General features: G+C 39.2%; 1 protein-coding gene across 13 annotated transcripts in view; it reads right to left on the bottom strand.

Annotated features, from left to right (window-relative positions):
• LOC124551171 (YLP motif-containing protein 1-like) overlaps positions 1–19114 on the bottom strand; it is a 383298-nt gene that overhangs the window by 175797 nt on the left and 188387 nt on the right. For all 13 annotated transcript variants that reach the window (XR_006967786.1, XR_006967785.1, XR_006967783.1 and 10 more), the window contains exons 14-15: positions 15615–16409; positions 9259–9379 (exon numbers count right to left, since the gene is read on the bottom strand). Coding sequence is in view for 7 of the 13 variants with exons in the window: in XM_047126156.1 (XP_046982112.1) it covers positions 9259–9379; positions 15615–16409 (916 nt within the window). In the remaining 6 variants the exon portion in view is untranslated. The remainder of the gene's footprint in view (positions 1–9258; positions 9380–15614; positions 16410–19114) is intronic.

The raw sequence follows: 19114 nt of genomic DNA, 5'->3' as shown, positions 1-19114 counted from the left end.
TACTATGAGAAGAATCTGACAAAGCTCTGAAAGATCTAAGTTGAAACAATGCCCCAGGAGTACATAACTTTCCATCAGAACTACTGATAGCCTTGGGAGAGACAGCCATGAGAAAACTCTTCTATCTGGCTTGCCAGATGTACAAGACAGGCGAAATACACTCAGACCTCAAGAAGAATGTGGTAATTCCAACTCCAAAGAAAGCAGTAGCTGATAGATGTGAAAATTACTGAACTATCAGTTTAATAAGTCATGGTTGCAAGATACTAACATGAATTATTTACAGAAGAATGGAAAAACTGGCAGAAACCGACATAGGGGAAGAACAGTTTGGATTTCTGAGAACTGTAGAAACAAGCGAGGCAATGCTGACCCTATGACTCATCTTAGAAGATAGTTCAAGGAAAGGCAAACCTACATTTTTAGCATTTATAGACTTAGAGAAAGCTTTTAACAATGTTGACCAGAATAGTCTATTTTAAATTCTGAAGTTAGCAGGTGTCAAATACAGTGAGCGAAATGATATTTACAACTTGTACAGAAACCAGACAGCAGTAATTAAGAGTTGAGGGGCATGAAAGGGAAGTAGTGGTTGAGAATGGAATGAGACAGGATTGTAGCCTACCCCTAACATTACTGAAACCGTGCACTGAACAAGTAGTAAAGGAAACCAAAGAAAAATTTTAGTAGGAATTAAAATTGAGGTAGAAGAAATAAAAATTTTGAGGTTTGCTGATGAGATTTTAATTCTGTCAGAAGCAGAAAAGGACTTGGAAGAGCAGTTGAAGAGAATGGACAGTGTTTTGAAAAGAGGATATAAGATGAACGTCAACAAAAGCAAAATAAGAACAATGGAACATAGGCGAATTAAATCATGTGATGCTAAGGGAATCAGATTTCTAAACAAGACATCTGAAGGAGAAGATGAGTTTTGCTATTTGGGCAGAAAAATAACTGATGATGCTCGAAGTAGAGGATATAAAATTTCGACTGGCAATGACACAAAAAGCATTTCCGATAAAAAGAAATTTGCTAACACAGAATACAGATTTAAGAATCAGGAAGTCTTTTCTGAAGGTATCTGTCTGGAGTGTAGCCATGTATGGAAGTGAAACACAGATGATAAACAGTTTAAAAAAAAGAAAATAGTAGCTTTTGAAATGCAGTGCTTCAGAAGAATACTGAAGGTTAGATACGTCGATCATGTAACTAACAAGGAAGTACTGAATAGAACTTGGGGAGACAGGATATTTGTGGCACAACTTGACCAAAAGAAGGGACTGGTTGATAGGACACATTCTGAGACATCAAGGGGCTACCAATTTAGTATTTGAGGGAAGTGTGAGGGGTAAAAACTGTAGAGGGAGACCAAGAGATGACTACAGTAATCAGATTCAGGATATAGGTTGCAGTAATTATTTGAAGATGAAGAGGCTTGCACAGGATAGAGTAGCATGGAGAGCTGCATCACACCAGTCTCTGAATTGAAGACCACAACAACAACAACAACAACACACAGTGCTTCATTAGAAATGCCTTTAGTTTAATTTTAAATATTGGATATGTAGTAAGTGTAGTATTACACCAATGTTAAATACAATCCTCTGAGAGGCTGTTGTTATGTGATATTTTTGATGTATATCTGATTTCCGTCTGGTACAATAGTTCTGTAACTTTTTGTTCTGTAGTAGTTTGCCTGTTTTCACGAGGGAGTCTCTAGTGAACGAGATTTCTTTTTAGATGAACAAACTTGGAACATTCAGAAAACAAAGTTCAATAAAATAAGGTTTACAGGACTCCATCTTTTTAAGGCTACAAATTATTCTTAGAGCTCTTTTTTGCATTCTAAAAACTTTTAGATTCTGAATTGAGCATCTCCAGAAACTGATCCCATAGCAAAGCAGTGATTGGAACTGCGCATTGTATACCACAGCATGCGAATGAGCCTTTCCTACATAATTTATTTATATGTGTAGCCCACTCTAAATCTTGCTGAACTCACGGACCCAAAAATTTTGTGACACGTACATCTTCTAGGGGATCATTTTGTAATCATGCTTGAATAGCTGGAGTACATAAATGAAATTTTTTTCAGTAACTGAAACATTTTCACTATAATTATTTTATAGATGTGGTTTGTACAGCTTTAATGAATGTTAAGAACTGCATTATGCAACACCACATTATGTGCTGCCACAAAAATACGTCTTTGAAGTTAAGTTAGGCATAATGTTACATATTTACACCTAATATCAATGGTGGAACAATGTACATCTGATAATGACAACAATGGAGAGAAAGATAGATGCTACTTACTACAAAGAGGACATGTTAAGTTGAAGACAGACACAGCTAAAAGACATTTACACTAAGCTTTTGGCCACAGCATTCATAAGCACAATAGAAAGAGAGAAACACACTCCATTCATACACACAACCACACACCTCACACATACGTGACCACTAACTCCGGAAGCTGAGGCCATCTGATAACTGTTGTTCCACATCTAATGACTATTATTCCAACGACGCAAATGCATAGCTGAAATGGTTTTTGGATCTGATGATGGTCTAATTCTACACTGAACTCAATTGTCTCTAATAAAATATACCATTACAGTGTGTACTGCATAATGCAGTTCTTTATTTTCACTATACTATAGAATTTCTAAACATGGCTGAAAAACGTGGTAAAATCAGGCAGGTGTTTCAGCATAGTTTTTCGTGTAGCTGCTCAGGACACAAAGTGATAAACGAGTTGCCATTTTTAAGGACGCAGTTCATCTGTGTAATGGGTATGGACATAAAAAAGTCTGCCAAATCCACAACAAGTCTGCAGTAAATCGTGGATTTCTTTAAAGAAATCAATTTGTCAATTTTTGTACATGGAGAGGGATGGAAAAAATGCAAGTGTGTTCTCAAAACAGTGTTAACACTCTACCAAGGAACTTGTCACTGTTTATAGATTTGTGTCAATTAAAGAAGTTCATTTCATTGAACTGTTATCATTCTGCACCAATTTTAGCCAATGAAATCATTATTCTAGTGTTATATTCTGTCAAGTTTCCACTGCAGTCATAAATTACAGTCATTTACATCTTTAAAAACAAGTAACTTCCCTTTTTCATTGTATTTACTCATATCTTACTAAACACTGCACAAAAATTTAGCATACAATTTTAACTGTGCTCTTGATGAGTTCCTTGTATGCTAAGTCAGAGATTTACCCTTGAACATAATGAAGCAGATAGACTTGAGAACAGATTTCTTGCTCAGCAGGGTACTGGCAGATATTGGTACACATGGAAGTCAAGAGTGGAACAAAGACAGTGAAAAGTTGATGTTCCAACAGATTGTGCATTAAATCCCCCAGCTTCCCCTTTGAACCCATTCAGAAAGATGCCCTACCTATTTTTCTTTTTCAAAATAAACACTCTTGCGAGTTAATTTCCCATCCAGTCGGTCCACAAAATTTGAGACATTGTTCACCAAATACTGTTTAACCTACGGCAAGGTAATCAATATGGTAAATCCCAAAAGCTACATGTCAAAACATTTGATTTGTTTGTTTATTATGCGAAATAGTGGTCTCAAGATTTACCGACAGTACCAAAATGATCCTGAAAATTGGTTCATTTCTCTTGAAAATGCTCCAGACTCTACTGAAAATTTTGTTTATGCATTTGCTTACGGACAGAAATCGACAAATGTGGCAACTGTCTTGCACAAAACTTGCCAATAGTTAATTCTTTTTGAAAAATGTTATTGATGTTTTTCTTCTACTCTAACTATCATGTTAGTTAGTTACAACATGTTTAATACCCACATATTATGAACTTTCTCAGTATTTTCTGTAGCAGTTGCAGTTTTGGAACATCTCACAAATGGAGCAACAAGAAAAGTACAAGATACCTAAATTCAGCTTCCTACTTCCTAACCGTTCAAACTATGAACTTTTAGCCATACACACATTTCGACCACTACATTACCATTCGATACTCACTGACTGTGTGATAAAAAATACAATGCCTGACAAGAAATGTGGAGCACTACACAGTCGGATGTTAACTGAACTTTATACACATATAGACCATCAGTGGGTATGTAAATAATTAGAGTTTCATTTCTCTGTAGGAGGTAGAACAGCCCTCAGAGTGCATTAGTGTAGTTCAATTATACAATGTACGCTTTCACAGGCAATACTGACTTCATTTGAAACTTACGGGCTGACAGGTGTGGCCAATGTATAAAACTTTCTCCTAATGTTTCACCTTTGACTGTAGCAGACATCTTCAGAGGCAAAGCACCAAACTGCAACCAGAACTTGAGGGAGCGGTGCAGAGGACACCACAGTCCATCACAACATCAACTACGAGATTATCTCTGGTAATGCCAACATTCTCGATTGAAAATAATTGATCGTAGTTCTTACAGTGCAATGTTGACATCCACATTTTATCTAACTGAACACCTTCCTCTTTTCTGTTAATCTTATTACATTGTTTATAATGTCTTAATAGTCTCTTTATAAATGGACATATAATAATGTGATTATTTCAGTATGACATTTGTCTCATTGTACTTTATTATATAACCACCCTCTCGATAAACAAGTTCTGCTACAGCCGATTAATCTTTATGCCCCAGATGATGTTCAACCAGACAGGTGTTAACACCTCTTTTTGTGGTACCAGCCCACAGGTACAAGGAATTTGATATATACCCTACATAGCCACATTCTTTCATCTTCCCAGTGGGTCTGAAGATAGTTCCCATACCATACTTACTCAACACTTTCCCAATGCAATCTATAACCTAAGTAATGAACGGAAGGAGCACTTTCCCCTTGGGCGGCCATTGTTCCTCAAAGATCCTGACTCCCTCGCTATGGCAATGTGATTGATCTATCTCATTGTTAGAATAACCATTCTTCTTGAATGTCAGCTGTAGATGTTCAACCTCATTTTGAAAAAAAAAAAAAAAACGTCTGTTCACAAATTTTTTATACCCTGTCTATCACAGTTTTAATCACATCTCTTTTGTGTCTGGGGTGCTGGTTGGGATCACAATGAAGGTAACGGTCAGTATACATGATTTTTTATATACCCCGACCCAATGTCCTGTTCCCCTCATTTGATAAAAGTCACATTCAAAACATTCAGTTGGCTGTTATTCTCCATCTTATAGTAAATTATATTTTCAGACTGGTACTGTTGAGGTGTATGAGGAAGGCATCCAGTTCCTCTGCACAATGTGTCCATGCTATGAAAATACCATCGACATAATGATAACACCCGTCTGGTCTTTTACTGGCAGTCTGGAACGCCCGTTGCTTAAAGGTCTCCATAAACAGATCAGCCATAGCTAGACTAGGAGGACTGCCCAAAGCCTCCTCACCAATCTGTTCACAAAAATCATTTTCGTATTGAAAACAGATTGTGATGAGGCAGTGTGTGAATAACTCCATCGGAAAAATTTCCAGTATGGGTAAGATAGCTTCATTCACCAGAATTGTGGCATATAACGATACAACATCAAAACTAACAGAGATATCACCTGGCCCCACATGCATTTCTTTTAATTTGTCAATGAAATAATATGAATTTTTAGTATGACTGTCAGTTGTAGTTGTGGATGGCAAACGCTACAGCACTTGTAGTAGGCCACAAAGAAATCTGTGGTTTGTGCATCTTGGGTAATCCATAGAGCCTAGACCGGTATGCTTCCATTTTGTAGAACAGCTTGTTATCGGCTTAAATATTCTGTTTCCATCGTAATTACATCAACAGACTGCTGTGGAACTTGACAGATCCATGCCTCACTATTTGCTATAGTACTTTTAGAAGTGTCACAGCAAAATTTTTCCCTTTAGCTAGGTATAAATTTTGCTGTTATGTTTTTTAAAGAATTTTACCTTGCTTAAAAAAATTACAGAAGTTGTGGATCCATTCAACGAGAAAATAATTGCCTCTAAAAGTATCCACGGAGGATGCTGTAGCAAATATTGAGGCAGGGTTCTGTCAGCTTTCACAGCAGTGTGCTGATGTAATTAGGATGGAAACAGCTAGAATTTTAGACATACGTAAACCACCTAATAGTAAATTGCCACAAGCACTAAGGAAGGCTAAAATAATCAGTGCAGTTAAAAACATTATTGTTCTTACTGCAGACAAGGGTAATGCAACAGTCCTGACGAGGATGGAAGACTATCATAAAAAGGTCAATAATATTTTGGATCCCACCAATTACAAAAACCTCCAGAAGGATCAAACTAAAAGATTTTAAAAATCACCGATCAGTTGGTGAATACGTCTTCATCCTCCTCTGACAATAAGAAGCTACTCTGCAAAACAGAAGCATACCCGCCTAGCCTCTATGGATTACCTATGGTGCACAGACCACAGGTTCCTTTGATGTTTGCATTTAATTATTTATGCTTTTATATACCTGCGGGAACACCATCTGGCATATATGTAATATTTATGTAATAAAAGGGGAAACATTATAAAAATGTCAATGTTGGTTTGTTCAAAATCATTAATCTCCAAAAGTTCTTGAAGGATTGCTTTTAATCTTTGACGTACCATTGAATTCTACTAAAGGTGTGTTTCTAGGTGCCTAATTCTTTAACATGTGTATATTATTAATATACATAATACAGAAATATAGATATAATATACAATGGGAAAACATTATTATAAAAAATCTGAAATGTACCTTTCTGATTTACTTCAAATTTTTACATGTTACAAGAAATGGTTGGCAAACAAGAAAGTTGTATTTATGGCTTGTTGGTTTTCGATTAAACTACAGGTACAGAATCTGCAATAACAATAAACAAGGCTCTAGGTCAGGGTGGGGGGGGGGGGGGGGGGGGGCAAGATGGGACAGATGGGTGGGAGGAAATGGACACAGAAAATGGGAAGGAGGAGATGGACAGAGAAAGGGGGAGGAAGTGATGGACTGTGAGAAGGGAGGCACGAGGAGACAGAGACAAATACTGACTGTTACCTTCATTGGGATTCTAACCACCACCCCAGGCAAAACAGAGGTGTGATTAAAACCATGGTAAACAAGGCATGTAAAATTTGGGAACTTATTTAAACAATGAGGATGAACATCTACAGTCGACATTCAAGAAGAATGGTAATTCTAACAAAGAGATGAACTGATCACTTTGCCATAAAGAGGGAATCAGGATCACTGAGGAACAATGGGCGCCCAAGGGAAAGTTTTTTCATTTTGTTCACTAGTAAGATTACAGAAGGCACTGGGGAAGTGTTGAGTCAGTATGGTGTGGAAACTATCTCCAGACTGACTCAGAAGATGAAAGAATGTTTACGATTGGCCAAAGGTACATAGCATCCTTTGCCTACATAGGGTGTACATCAAATTCCTTGTAGCTGCACCACAAAAAGAATTGTTAACAACTGGCTCGTTGAACAAAAGAGGAATTCTGCCTGGGACACATGGATAAGTCAACTGTAGTGGAACATGTTTACCAAGAAAGTGATCCTGAAATAAAATCCAGTGAGGTGACCATCATATCGAAATCGTCGCATTATCATGCATGCATGCATATGCATGTATAGAGAGACTACAGAGATTTCAAAATACAACATACACAAAAAGAGGAAGATGTTCAATTAGATAAAATTTGAATGTCAACATTACAATGTAAAAATAACGATCGATTACTTTCAATCAAGAATATTGGCATTACCAGAGACAATGTCACAGCCAATGTCATGTGACGGATGTGGTGCCCTCTATACTGCATTTATACACTCGGTGCTCCCTTGAGTTCTGGTTGCACTACGTTCGTGTCATCCTGCACTCAATGTAAAAAGTATCGGCATCTGATGATCCTGAACTGCGTGGCTCACAGCTGTTGTTAAATACTAGTTCAAACTCTGCATGAATGGATGACCACAATTTTTTCCTGCTCTTCATTATAGCAGCCTTCTTCACTTTATTCCAAGCTTCTGCTGTTTGGAAAACATCATCATTTAAGTTGATTGCTTTCAACACCTTCAAAATAGCCTCAGCTGAGTAATTTTCTTGTTCATTCAACAAGCAGGCATGTTGATAATGGTATTTAACTGAGTCCAAAATTCCCTGGTCCATGGTCTGAATGAAGACTGTCACTCTGTACATCCATACCTCCTTCTGAGTAAAAATTGCACTAGTAATGGATTTCTGTTACTGTGTTGAAAACAAATTGTATGTTGAGGTATCCCAATCAACATGAGTGGTAATTTATGCCTCCCATTTGCATAACAACATGCCATTAATGCTATACAGTTTCTATTGTTTGTACCCATGGAGCTTCCTTCTTGTACTTGGCAGCTAATGTTTTTAAAGGAATCATCCTACAAAAGAAGCTAGTTTCATCAGCACTGTACAAGGTAACAGCAGTTAAATATTCTTCCTCTATTATCTTCAGTATCATCTTGACAAATTCTTCAGCATCTTTTTTTGTTAGTTGAATGATTTTCCTAGATGACTGTCAGCTGCCACACACCATGTCATTTTTTTTCTAGTTTTATACCCAATCACTGATTGCCGCACACACATAACCACCTCCAAGCTGTTTGTTACATGCAACTGCTTTTTCTTTTATTATCTGGACACTGATTGTAATTGCATTACTGTGTTATTGTATGAACCATCTATTAACAGCTGCATCCAGTTTTTCATTCTCACTCTTCTGCATAATTTTCTGTTTCCCAACACACTCTCCGTTTGGGTGTCAAATAACATCATCTTTATTTTGATATCATACATAGTTGCTTGTCCAACATCGAATTCAGTAGCAGTGGTTTTCTGCAAAGAACCTCAGTTCAACTTACCTAAAACTTCGAGTTCTGCTTGAGGTCTAGTGTAACGTGTTTCTTTTCAGAAGTCATGATGCTGAAGTGTAAAGAAGCAACAATTTCAAATATGTATAGCAGCGTTTAACATCACAATTAACTACCAACATTTTTGTGCACGAAGCTGTATGTGTGGGCTGGATAACTCAGAGGCCAGACTACCGAGGGCTGAATTTGTGAGAGCTCAGTGTATTTCTTATCAACACAGAAATCTGATGAAAGTTGAAAACTTTTTAAGAATAAAACATAAAATGATGTAGACATAAATGGGGGAGGGAGATTATCTAAACTACCAATACTAGTCCCTACCCATTCAATATCCTACCAAACATAAATCTCTGGAAAGTTAACAAATGCTGTAAACATTGTTTAAATTGAAGCTTACCTTTCAGATTCTTCCCACCGTGACATTCTCTCTTTTACTCTGTCGTCTTTGCTCCTGTCATCGGCATCTCGTGGTGGCCTATCGCGCTCCCACCGCATATCCCGATCACGCTTTGCGTAATCTGCGGGCATAAGTAATAGTACTCCTACAGCTATGTCATGTAAAATTTGATTATAATTTGATGTATCACTTTTATTTTACATAGAGAATAAAAGGAATAAAAACGATTTTGAGGAAATCTGATGCACATAAAAAGCATGTATGAGCACAAAAAAACACATAACAAATAAACAGAAAAGAAAGTAATCTAAATTAAAAATGTGAAAATTATAAATTTAATTAATTTACAAGGCCAGAAGGCTTTCTCAACAGCAACTGAAATAGGAGCAACCAGCTGCAAGACATCCATACATTCAAGACCAGAGAACTGATGAAAATTAGCCTTACTCAACTCTACAAAAATGCGACAGCACAGAGCAATAATCTTGCAAGTTTTGGTGCACAATGTATTACAAATTGCAGCTGCATCCCCCTAGTATAACAAAACCACATCATCCTGGCATGTACATCAACAATCTACCTTTATCCCCTACATAAGATATTCCTGCTCTGCTACGACAAATTCCTACAGCCCATCACCTACATTGAGACTCATGTTTAAGATTTGAAATCTGTATCTCATATTTGCGTTTTATCGTGCTTCTCTGAGTACCCCTGCATTGGAACATAGTAAGTATTCCTTCTTGATGTAATAATTTACCAACAGCCGTATGTATTGTAGAAATTTATTTTATTTTATGAACTTCTATGTGCTACCAGTTTCGGCATTACATTGATGCCATAGATAAATTTCTACAATACATATGGCTGTTGGTAAATTATTGCATCATGAAGTTCATGCCAGCCGTCGTCCCACGATCCATAACGGATCAAGGAAGATTAGTAAGTATTCTGTCAAATAAAACACAACACTTGAAACATTCTTTACTTGCTGAACAAGAGAGGCTCCCTGTCTCAGGATTTAATACTGTTTCTTATTTGAGGAAAAGAATTACTGACATTATTTGTCACTGCTATCCCACTACTATTCTGCAGCCCAACTAGCTTACCTTAATGTTAATATTAACTGAATAAGGCAGATAAGGGTTTAATGTCCCGTCCATGACGAGATTATTAGAGGAGCACAAAGCTCAGATTGGAGGACAGATAGTGAAGTTAACAAGCCCCACCTTCTCAAAGGAATTATCCCAGCATGTACTTAGATTTACAGAAAAATAGTTGCTGAAGAGGTTAAATTAGACAAAGGTCTTGATAACACATACACCTACTAGATTTTGTGCTCTAGAGAAATTTTATAGACTTATGATGCTGCAGGCCTTTCCTGTTAAAATGTTAAGACCAGTACTTGAGAGATGAAGGGATGCAAGTCCAATTTCTACAGTTTCAATCTGAGACTGTACTGGTAACAACTGCCACACTGCTTCATTTGTGGAAGATAGGTGACAGGCCCATTCAACCCTTTCGACAATGTAGGTAGTGTTAAACACCATCTTTTTTTTTTTTTTTTTTGGTCATCAGTCTACCGAGTGGTTTGATGCGGCCCGCCACGAATTCCTTTCCTGTGCTAACCTCTTCATCTCAGAGTAGCACTTGCAACATACGTCCTCAATTATTTGCTTGACGTATTCCAATCTCTGTCTTCCTCTACAGTTTTTGTCCTCTACAGCTCCCTCTAGTACCATGGAAGTCATTCCCTCATGTCTTAGCAGATGTCCTATCATCCTGTCCCTTCTCCTTATCAGTGTTTTCCACATATTCCTTTCCTCTCCGATTCTGCGTAGAACCTCCTCATTCCTTACCTTATCAGTCCACCTAATTTTCAACATTCGTCTATAGCACCACATCTCAAATGCTTCGATTCTCTTCTGTTCCGGTTTTCCCACAGTCCATATTTCACTACCATACAATGCTGTACTCCAGACGTACATCCTCAGAAATTTCTTCCTCAAATTAAGGCCGGTATTTGATATTAGTAGACTTCCCTTGGCCAGAAATGCCTTTTTTGCCATAGCGAGTCTGCTTTTGATGTCCTCCTTGCTCCGTCCATCATTGGTTATTTAACTGCCTAGGTAGCAGAATTCCTTAACACCACCTAGACCTGGAGTGGAATGGAGTTGCCACCCTTGTTCCATAACTCAAGCAGTGTGTGGGCTATTACCACTATGGATACAAATCAAACTGCAGAAATAGGAATTGTACACCCTTATATCTCTCGGGTATGCACATATGTGCTGAATTTTGCAGAACCACCATGTGGTTAGTCTTTCACACAAATTTTTCTACACCTTTCATCTGACAGACCAGCAATCACTCATCCGTTGTACTGCAATTCAAATTGAGCTAGGTGACTTTGTTTTGGTCACAGAACTGCAAAGCTATCTCATTACAGACACAGATATCAAACTACTTATCATTGTTTTCATGAATTATGCAACTAGCCCTCTATTTCCAAGACAGACCATCACACATCTGACATTCAATGCTATCTCATTAATTTAAAGCTAACAAAGCTTGAGCTGCGAGTGATAGACAATGCTATAGAGAAATTCATAGCAGATGTAAAGACGAAACTTGCTGTTATTCCCACAACTGCTGTTTATAATACTGATCAGCCAGGTTTCATGAAAGAACTGCAGGCACACCGCACTTTATCATTTCGAGGTGAAAAAAAGACGGAGTCGGTTGCCCAATCAATGAATGAAATGACACATTCGTATACAATAATGCCAGAGACAAGTATGAGTGGTCTACTGTTTCCGCAGCTGTATATATGTCTTCAAGAACCACAAGGCAATTTAGAGACAAAAATTAAAAAAATGGAGTGTTTAGTTGCAAAAAATCTTGTAATCGACATATCAAAATCTGGAAAAATGGGAAAGAATAATTTTCAACATTTCATTCTTACCAGCTGCAGAAACTAATTCATTGCTTTTGTTGGATTCATCGTCTGGACATAATGATACCTCCGTTTGTGTGGAGGACGATGAAAAATCTGTAGATGTAATGTGGATTCCACCTGGAATTACTAGTGAATTCAACCTCTCAATAAAGAATTTTTTCAACAGTGGAATTCATTTTTCAGGAAATTATCAGACAACATAATTTCATATACCTCTCTCTCATTTCAGGTTTATCAGCGGAACAGTATTCTTAAGCTCCAGTCATTTGTGCATTACCAGTTTTCTTCGCCACGCATTACGAATTTGATCAGATGAGCCTGGTATGCAGTGTAATATGCAGGGCAATGGCCAGGACCATTTCTGTTCTGTCTAAATACAACTAGTGGTTATTGGGAAGTGCCTGACTGCATCTTTTGTCCGGTGCGCCTGGTGTAAGAAAAAAGTTTGTTTTTGTCATTCAATAGACACTTCACATTTTTGTGATGACTACAGGGAATAAACAAAGAACTGTTTCACTGATAGGCAAATGTACAATATTCAAACATTACCATAAGGAATGGCCTACAGGAATTGTTATAAAATGTAGAATTGCATGAGACATTTCATTTCAACAAATTACAAGTCTTCATTAATGGAAGTTGTCTATGACATCAAACACTGCCATGATTTTACTTTCTCTGCTAGCCACTTTTATCAGAATTGCATGTGCATGAATTGAACTGTTGATATGAAGTTATTAAAAAAATTGTATAGTTCTCACAGGAGCAAACCAGCTAACAAGCATGAGCAAAAGAGAATTCTGTCTGGTGTGACTGGTAGGGCTCTTGCAGGTCTTTCAACTGGATGCCACTGCAGTCTTCCCAAGTTACCTAATTGGAAAATGGAGACCTGCAGTTTAACATGGAACCTGAACCACCCAAAAACTAACACAGCGTTCATAGGCAATGTTCGCTACCTCATGTTCTCTTCCATTCCCTCGAGTATAAACAATTCTACCCATACGCAAGCAAATAGTAGTGAATTTTCTGCAAATACTCATTCACACGTGTTTGCTTCCATTCGCTCCATTGTAACCCAGGCTTTAGGTACTTAAAATTGGTGTCTGTGAACTCTAGATAATTCCACTACGCAGCGCTGCATGAGTGACTCGCTGAGTCACACACTAGGCTGGCAGGGATGTACAAATGGTAGTTATAAGCTGTTCTTCATGTGGAAAAAATGTGTAAATTACTTGCAGTGCCTCTTAGCAGCTAAAATTTTGGCAGTGCATTTCTTTCGTTGTCTTCTTCATGCACAAAAATTTCGGGATAGGTTTTGAAATGTCTTATTGGACCATTCCCTTATAAGCCCACAGATTTTTCTCTGATAAGCATATTGTTTCTGTTTTAAGAGTATTAGGATGATGATGATGATGATGATGATGATGATGATTTACTCATCACTTCATAGGTGCCAACAGTAGATACCATCACCACCAAATATTTTGAAGAATGGAAGAGAGAGGTGGTGAAGAAGACGAAGAAGAAGAAGAAGAAGAAGAAGAAGAAGATAAAGAACCAATTGTGCCAAGCAGCAGAGAAGGAAGGTATTAACTTTTGAGGCAGTGAGGTGGTGATAATGTGTTTGATGCATTGTATACTGTGGAGAGACATGTGCAGTTAGAAAGAAAAAAAAATAATTATTTCAGATTTCTTTTTAAACAGGCAAAATTTAAATCATTTTACATTCATATTTTGAACAATGCAAAAAAGTAATTTACTCATATTCACTTGTTGTGTTTCCAATGCTTTCTTGTATTTTACACTTTTTTGGGTTAGTCCACAGAAAAGTGTAAAAAGGGGATGTTACTACATACATGTTCTATACTTATCAATACTCGGAAACCTAATCTTCAAAGAAGATTTTTTTTTTAAATTTTGAGAACTGCATCACATTGCTGTGTGAAATTTGTGTCTAGGGACAAACCTTAAAATCCTGTCAAGTACAAATAGACTCAGAGAAAGCCAACCTGTAAGACTTCCTCAAAAGACATACTAACTGATTGACAATATAAGGGAAAGGACAGATTGCTACCTACCATAAAGACAACACACAGAGTTGCAGACAGGCACAATGAAAAGACTGTAACAGTCTTTTTGTAGGACCTGTCAGTCATCTTTATGATGAGTAGCAATCTATACTTTTCCTTATATTTTTAATATTCCAACACAGAATTCCCGTTCTTTGACCAATAATATTAACAAACCTTAAGAGCTTCTTAAAAGTATAGTTTTCCTGCTCAGTACAAACAAAAATGTTTACAGGAACACAAAAATTTTTGATGAGCTTAATTTTTGCTCACTTGGGTGAATTTGGTTGTGCCGCTTTCCTCAGGAACAGAGGGTAAGTACAGTGGCCACTATGGGGTTCAGAAGATATGAGATGTGGAATGTTTTATTGTTTGACTTCTAGTACTGACAATGCAAAGGTGCAAGGAAATCATGCCAATCATCAATGGTACACATTTTAAACTGAAGAATAAGGATTCATGAATGCACATTACAGAGACTGTCATCTTCAAAAGCAATACATATTTGTTGCAAGGAGTACAAAATTAAATTAAGACTGTTGTAATACACCATGATGAGCAGAAGAAAATTGGCATTCGAAACATTTAACATAAATTTTCGATTGTGTCTCATACTGTGTAACACATTTAAATACAAGTACAATTAACGTTACTGATCAGTTGCTCATCCACTCACATGGACAAGGCAACAACATTTTCTCAGACAATTGCAACGACCCAACTTTGAGACCACAGAGGGTGGCAGCATAGAGGGTGGCAGCAATCTGAAGCACATAATAGTCAACAAAAAGCGTTCCGAATGTTGCTGATATTTAAAGATCACTACTGGGAAGCTGCCAACCAACTAACTGCACTCTGCCTACAATAAGTACATTTGGCGCTCATAACATATTTATATATGTAGGTTATCAATTAATAATAAGATCGGTAGATATGTGGCCCGAGATGATATCACACAATGACTGTATTTTCAACAACTGCTCTAATTTCGAAGTACAAACAAATACATTTTATTCCCTAAAAAATTTTTTTTAAAAGTAACAGTAGAAAAGATAAACCACAAGTGAGTTCTACACTTAATAGTCCCTTGCCATTTGCACTGCTACAGACATGTGTGGGATACAAAAGTTTCTAATTTGTTAAAAGCCATAAGCAATGTGAACAAAGTACAAACAGCAAAACTAGGATGTGAGGCTGTCGGTGCTATTGGTATCTCGTCCATGCTCAGGCATAAAACTCAAGGTATTAAAACTCTATTGATATACAAAACATAACATTGTACATCTATAGCACAAAATACTCGCAAAAAAAGATGTGAACAGACTTACCGTCCCTGTCGCGGTCCCGGTCCCGGTCTCTGCCACGGTCCCTCTCTCTGTCCCGGTCTCGATCCCTGTCCCGGTCCCTCTCCCTCTCCCAGTCCCTGTCCCTGTCTCTATCCCTCTCTCTGTCCCTATCCCTGTCTCTGTCTCTGTCCCTATCCCGCTCGCGGTCCCGATCCCTGTCGCGCTCTCTGTCCCTGTCACGCTCTCTGTCGCGGCTTAGCCTGTCCCTCTCCCTCTCACGTTCCCTGTCCCTGTCTCTCTCCCTGTCCCTGTCCCTGTCCCTCTCTCTGTCTCTCTCCCTGTCACGTTCCCGGTCTCTGCTCTCGCGGTCCCGGTCGGAACCATGCCATTCCCTCTCTCTGCTCCCAAAAAATCTGCTCTCTTCTTCTGTTCTGCCTGCAAGAAACCGATTATCCTGGTCACCTCGGCTGCTAGGAAACCTACCATCCTGGTCGCCTCGACTACTAGGAAACCTACTGTCCTGGTCACCTCGACCACTGGGAAACCTAATATCCTGGTCACCTCGACTGCCGGGAAACCTACTGTCCTGGTCGCCTCGGTTGCCAGGAAACCTGGAGTCCTGGTCACCACGGCTGCCAGGAAACCTGTTGTCCTGATCGCCTCGACCGCTGGGAAACCAGTTATCTTTTTCAGTTCGGCCACTTGGGAACAGATTGGCCTGATCACCTATGCCACTAGGAAATCTGTTATCACGATCAGTTCTGTTACCAAAGAACCTGTTATCTTGATCAGCTCTGTTGGCACGGAATGTCGGTTCGTCACTGCGTCGCCAGCCATCTGAGTAAAGAACACAATTTTGTAAATGTAATCTAACACAACATGTTACAATGAACATAATCAATTATTGACAATACAATGTAAATGGATACATAAAAATCTGCTCACCAAGTGGTGGCAGCAGAACATACACACAAAAGGGTTTAACTTTTACAAATTTTCAGAGCCAGTGGCTCCTCCTTCTGGCAAAAGAGTTGAAGGGGAAGAAAGAGGGCTGAAGGAAAATGACGAGAGGTTTAGGGACAGGGGTATAGTTCAGAAAAGTCACCCAGGGGACCCCAACAATCAGTCTTTCCTTCTAATCCTGTCTGATAAGTCTCCCCCAACCTGGGGTTCTGGGTGACTTTCCTGGACTGTACCCCTTTCCCTAAAACTCTCCAGTCCTTTTCCTTCATCCCTCTTCCTTTTCCTTCATCCCTCTTCCTTCCCCTTCAACTCTCCTGCTAGGAGGAGGAGCCACTGGCTCTGAAAATTTGTAAAAGTTAAACCCTTTGTATGGGTTTCCTCCTGCCGGTACTTGATAAGTAGTTTTTTTATACACGCATTTACATTATATTTAACTTACTTAGAATGATGAAATAACAAAATCTACAAAAGTAATTCTAAACTGAACGCGCTAGTATCACTCACAACACATATAATTGTCAGTACCAACTCAAAAATTTACAGTGTACCCAGAATTATACCTATTTGGTCAATAACAGTACATCGAAGGTCAATTTGAACACCACACAGCGTATTATTAGCAATGGCCCTATTGGAAGTGATCAGTCCTTGCCTTCCTCTGACCATTAAATGGAGTGACAAAGTCAATTATGGACCTCTAACGTAATTTTCAGTGCCAATAATGATAAAAATTAGCATTTTTCCAAGTATACAAAAAGTTCCGGTGGTGTAACTCCCTTTAACTACCAAACAAAATTCTACGCCAAACCACAGGCTGCATGACTATCTATACACTGACCATTTATCCATCAAATCCTATTTCACACTTCCCAACTAGTATGTCGATGTAAAATTCAGGATGGATTAATGGCAATATTGTGAAAAGGACAGACACAACAAAAAGACATCCAGAACAAGGAGTCACTGGCTCCGAAAGATTGTAAAATTTAAACCCTTTTGTGTGTGCGCCTTCTGCTGCCACCGCTTGGTGAGCAGATGGCGCGTGCTTGTGCAGTCCCCCCCCCGCCCACACACACACACACACACACACACACACACACAGCCACTTTCTCTGGCCCTGTGGCCAGACAGCATATGGCTAAATGAGCCTGATAGGAGTGGCACATTGTGGGTGGTGGGGCAGGAAGAGGGAGCGATAGTAGAGTATGGGTGAGGGGTGGTGTAGTGCTGCTGGTGAGAGCATGGAGGAATGTGGTGGGGACAGGGTAGGGCTGCTAGGTGCTGTGGGCAGGAGGTGGAAGGGGTGAAAGGTGTGGAAAAGGAGATGCAGAGGAGGGACAAATATTGATTGGTGTTGGTGTGTGTGTGTGTGTGTGTGTGTGTGTGTGTGTGTGTGTATATGCACGCGCGCGTGCAGGGAAGGAAGGGTGGGAACAGGACAGGGACTAGTGAAGTTTAAGGCCAGGATGGGGAGGGGTATTATAGGGAAATAGGATAATAGAATATACTGCACAGAGTCCCCATCTCCACAATCCAGAAAACCTGGTGTTAGTAGGAAGGCTCTAGAGGGCACAGACTGTGAAGCGGCCACTGAAGTGAAACAAATTGCGTTCAATGACTACTTCACAGCCTGTGCCATTTGGATTCTTCCTAACACCACCAGGTATTCTAAAATGCAAAGGTGGGATCATGCAATATATCCTATACATTCCCACAATTCCCCTTGCCTCAACCTTCAACCTTCACTAGTCCCTGTCCTTCGCCCCCACCTATCCCCTTTTTCCCTGCTCCCACGCCAGCACTACACGGCCTTCTGTTTGACCAACACACCCACTAGTCTTTCTTCCCTCCTCTACTTCCCTCCTCCTACCCCCTACCCCAGCACCTAGCACCCTTGCCCTGTCCCCATCACATACCTGCATGCTCCCACATGCAGCACTACACCTTCCCCCATGCCTACCCTACTATCCCTCCCACTTCCTGTCCCACAACCCATGACGTACAGCCATCTTCCTGTTGTGCTTGTCTGCAACTCAATGCCCCCTCTATATGGTGAGTAGCAATAATACTTTTCACAGAACAGCATGTCAACGCTGTTGTGGTCTTCAATCCGAGGACTGGTTTGATGCAGCTCGCCACAGCAGTCTATCTTGTGCAGGCTTTATTTCTACATAACTATTCCAATTTAAATCCACTTGAACGTGCTTACTGTAGTCAAATCTCAGTCTTCCTCTACGATGTTTACTCCACCCTCTCCCGCAATACTTCCCTCCATTACTGAACTGACGATTCCTTAATTAAAAAAAAAAAAATTATTATGGCTTTAGGACGCAAAACGGATATGGTCATAAGTGCTCATTCTGTGGCTTGGTGAAAGGTAAAAAACCAAAATTTAAGTCGGCAGCAACGGGAGTGAAACTCAAGAAGGAGTGAAACTAAGAATGAAGGAAATCTTAGAAAAATGCTATTGAACAGTGGTTGTTTTCCCTGAAAAGATATTCAAATGACTGATGTCATCTCACTAACACTGATAAACTCAAAGACGCGGTCGGCAGAGCACGCATCATCCGCTAAAAGGG

This window comes from Schistocerca americana, chromosome 9 (assembly GCF_021461395.2).
Source record: "Schistocerca americana isolate TAMUIC-IGC-003095 chromosome 9, iqSchAmer2.1, whole genome shotgun sequence".
NCBI lineage: Eukaryota > Metazoa > Arthropoda > Insecta > Orthoptera > Acrididae > Schistocerca > Schistocerca americana.
Note: the sequence above shows the minus strand (reverse complement) of the source record. Positions and strands in the feature narration are given on the sequence as shown.